Source organism: Lolium rigidum, chromosome 2 (assembly GCF_022539505.1).
Source record: "Lolium rigidum isolate FL_2022 chromosome 2, APGP_CSIRO_Lrig_0.1, whole genome shotgun sequence".
NCBI classification, from domain to species: domain Eukaryota; kingdom Viridiplantae; phylum Streptophyta; class Magnoliopsida; order Poales; family Poaceae; genus Lolium; species Lolium rigidum.
In genome coordinates this window covers 38953754-38957646 of record NC_061509.1, presented here as the reverse complement: position 1 = coordinate 38957646, position 3893 = coordinate 38953754, and the positions used below count along the sequence as shown (strand labels likewise).

The 3893-nt window shown below is 49.3% G+C and overlaps 1 protein-coding gene across 1 annotated transcript; it reads left to right on the top strand.

The window, feature by feature from the left end:
* Window positions 1–509: 509 nt before the first annotated feature.
* LOC124686278 (probable ribosomal protein S11, mitochondrial) lies at window positions 510–2865 on the top strand. The gene is made up of 2 exons (XM_047220251.1): window positions 510–592; window positions 1730–2865. The coding sequence occupies exons 1-2, from the start codon at window positions 521–523 to the stop codon at window positions 2543–2545; spliced, it is 888 nt and encodes a 295-aa protein (XP_047076207.1). The 5' UTR covers window positions 510–520; the 3' UTR covers window positions 2546–2865.
* The last annotated feature ends 1028 nt before the right edge of the window (window positions 2866–3893 follow it).

The following is a 3893-nucleotide window of genomic DNA, read 5'->3' as shown; positions in this document are numbered from 1 at the left end:
GTGGTGCTTGGATAGTTTATAGGTTCTGGCGTGCTTTCAGGCGATGCGGTGGTTTAAGCTCAGTGCCATGGTGCCCCTCCTGTGGGTGTTAGTTCCGGTTTAAAACTTTAGTTGCTACATTTTGGTTTTGCTTTGGTGCTCGAACAATGTGTATAAATGGAACCGAGGAGATGTCTCCCTGTTAATCTAAAAACAATTATTCGAAGCATCACATGTACCTCCTAAAGTACTTACTACTAGAAAAATAGATCGATCGGTGATATACGGATCAGATTCATTTTTGATTTTCTTCGCAAGGAAAAGTATTCATTTCCCATTTCCAATCTTGAGAACGAGCCCGACCGATCCCACTCCTCGGTCGCTCCTCTTTCCTCACCCGCCCGCCGCTCGGATCGGACTCCAAGCACACCGGCTTAGGGTTCCTCGCCCCGCCGCCGCCGGCCTCTACCGGGCCCTCCTGCTCCTCCCCACCGTCCGCGCGCGCGTGACCTCGCCTCGCTCGTCCGGCCAGCAGCCGGCGATGGCGGCGAGGACGCTCGCCCGAGCGCTCCTGCGGCCGGCGCTCGCCCAGCGGGTGCCGCCGATCGGCAAGGTGCGTTCACCGCCTCCCCGCCCACTCCAATCCCATCGCGCCTTCCACACACACCCCGCCCCATCCAGATCTAATTCGCAATATCCGGGATGGCGAACCGGCCAAGCAGAGCTAGGGGAGCGCCTCTCCAGTGCTCCGCGTCAATTCAGCTCTAGTTTCATGGGGCATAGTAGTATAGAGGTACAGAGATTCATGTTTCATGGCGCGATGAGGAGGCGCGGTCGGGAATGCCTCCCCCCTGCGCCATTGTTACCCTCCCTTACCCAATACTGCGTGGCAAGTTCTGAAATGACTGGTAGTATTTTGGAAATGGGGGGCACAGCACATTTGGGTGGCGTTTCGGAGAGTCCCCAAAAAAGAACTTTGTGGCAGCTACGGGCCGTTTCCTATAGGTTGAATCGCGCAATTCTCCTGTTCTAGGGTTCTTGCATCTTCTCATAATCAACCCATACGATCCATGGCTCGTGTGTTTGAAGTAAGAACAGGGCATATAGCACGAGCTTACCTCAGCTCCAGTGCGCCGTGTCAAGGGTTAAGCAAATCTAGCCAACTGGCCGAACCAAGCATGTTCTGAATGTTTCCTGCCTAGCCAGCCAGTCACGATCCATGTGAAGCGAACTGCCATTGTTTCGAGTGGTTCTGCTGGACATGATCTGCCTCTCATTTCGTCGCAGCCAAAGCATTAGAATGTCTTGACCTTTTTTTTATGTAGAATCAAAGGGCTTCAGTAAAAAAGTTTGAGAACTAAGGGCTTTAATTTACTTGGATGTCGACATTGCAATATTGGAATTAAACTGTATTCTTTTTTTTACTTTCCAATCTTGTGAGCCCAGAAACCATGTGTGTACAGCTCAAGGGATTTGATGCTAGTTTTACGTGTTCCTTAGTCTGGTAACAGAGGAGTGTTCTTGCCATCATTTACCTGTTTTTTTGCTACTGTTTCAGTCTCTTTTATGGGCGCCCCTTTGCCACTGCCAGCTAAACCTAGTAATCTTATATGATCTTGCAGCTGCATTTCTATACATACACACACACACCTTGTTCATGTTTTTCAAGTTTTGCCCAGACATGAACAAAGTGGTCTTGTTATGCTTGATAGTTGAATCTCAATTTCTGCTTTTGCTGAACCCACTGCAGGGCCTCGCAAACGGTGGTGATCCGATGAGCCGCGTCATGCAAATCCGGAAGCTGAATGACGGCATCAACCGCCCCTTTGCTGAAAACGAATTTGCAGGCGGTGACAGGATGGGTGGAATTGGTGGAATCACAGGCGGTGACAGGATGGGTGGAACTGGTGGAATCACAGACGGTGACAGGATGGGTGGATTCAGCAGCGGTGAAAGGAGGAGCATATTTAATGTCGGTGACAGGATGGGTGGATTCAACGATGGTGACAGGATGGGTGGAAACGGTGGATTTACACCTGGTGGCAGGATGGCTGGTGGATTCACTCCCGATGTTAGGATGGGTGGAAATGGTGGATTTGCACCTGCTGGCAGGATGGCTGGTGGGTTCACACCCGGCGGCAGGACAGGCCGCTTCAACATGGACCTGCTGCAGCCGACTGGCCAGCGAGTGAAGCGCGACGTGCTCCACATCACGCAGAAGGGGAAGAAGACCTTTGTGACGGTGACGGACATCAAGGGGAACAGGAAGGCTGGGGCCTCCGCGGGCTGCCTGGAGGACCGAAAGGGGCGATCCCGCCTCGCCCGGTACGCCGGCGAGGCGACAGGGGAGCACATGGGGCGGGCCGCCAGGAAGATGGGCATCAAGTCGGTCGTTGTGAGGGTGAAAGGGTACTCCTTTTTCAGGAAGAAGAAGAAGATAGTCATGGGCTTCGCGGACGGGTTCCGGGGCGAGAGGGTGAGGACCCAGACCCCTATCATGTACATCCATGATGTGACCCAGCTCGCGCACAATGGGTGCCGACTGCCCAAGAAGACAAGGAAGTAATAAGATTGACTGATGGCCCAGCTGGAACAAGGGAGAAAAGTGAAATCCATGTATCCTGTCTGAAGGAGAACCGAAGAAGGATCTGTGTTGGTTGGTTTCCTAATAATGATACCATGAGCCTAGAAATATTTATGAATATTAGACAGTCTTAGGCCTCGGCTTTTGTAAGATGAAAGCATTTTTGTCATTTTCGGTAATCTTTGCTGAAGTTGTGTTACTTAGCTAGCTAAATTCCTCATGCTACTGGTTTTATTTTGTCTGAGCTGGGATTTCCTTGTGCTTGTGTGTTGAAACATGAAGAGCTCTGGTGCAGTTATTTTCGTCTCTTTAGAACATTTGCAGGGTTTTATACATGGGTCGGACTTGAGTATGTATATGGGGACGTTCTTTTCAGACTGTTCTGTTTTGATATGACGTGGTTGCAGTTCTATATTTTTGAGGATCCCTTGCTGACGCATGTATTTTTGGATATAGTCTACATGCAGTTTTTTCAGTATTGGCACACATGTATATGAATTGGTTTTGTACAGATATAGTTTCAGTATTAGAACAAATGCAGTTCAGTGGCTCTACAGATGGGGTAATTTTTAGGATTAGCATAGGTGCATTTTAAGTGGTTGTATAGATGTTAGAGTATCAGCACAAATGTAGTTTACTGGCTGTACAGATGCACATCTAGTATAGTGTAAACGCAGATGCACAAGATGTAAATTAGTGGGTAGGACCTTTGTCCATTCTTTTGACATGCGATCTTGCCTTGCAGTTAGTCGGCTCCGTGTGTCCCGTTTCTGTGTTTCATCCAAGGCAGGCAGCATCTGCATTTTCCAGAGGAGGATATTTCATGGTCGGGCTATAAGTTGTCGCTGAAGTGAAACGACTCGAGTGTACGCATGTTTCTTGGGAGGTTGTCAGTTAGGACACAGGCATGATCAGTTTTACATTTTTCTTACAAAGGACTATGTAATGGAGAGGAAATTGAAAACAGGGATGAAGGCCACAAGAGGCACATTTCATTCGGGATGCAGAACTCGTGGTTGGACTAGCACTCCCTCCTTCCGATGAAACTTGTCTTAAATTTGTGCAAATTCAGATAGATATATCTAAATTTTGATAAATCAAAAAAAAGATGGTGGGCGGATGGAGTAAATTTGATTCAGATGTGGATCGATGGTGTTTTGGGTCGCATCAGTGCGTGGCCACGAAATGCACTGCATGGCAATGGCGGGGAGCGGAGGGACGTCAACTGAATCAACACGAGCACATGCCATTGCCAGAATCTCGACCACCACAAACGTACGGCGTCCGGTCTCCGTGTTCGACCTCCGTACGTACGACTGCAGTTGATCCA

Bases quoted from the DNA above. Each gene is read 5' to 3' on its own strand.
- LOC124686278 (XM_047220251.1), top strand. From the start codon at position 521: ATGGCGGCGAGGACGCTCGCCCGAGCGCTCCTGCGGCCGGCGCTCGCC. The intron at 593-1,729 runs GTGCGTTCACCG...AACCCACTGCAG, and splicing joins GGGTGCCGCCGATCGGCAAG to GGCCTCGCAAACGGTGGTGA.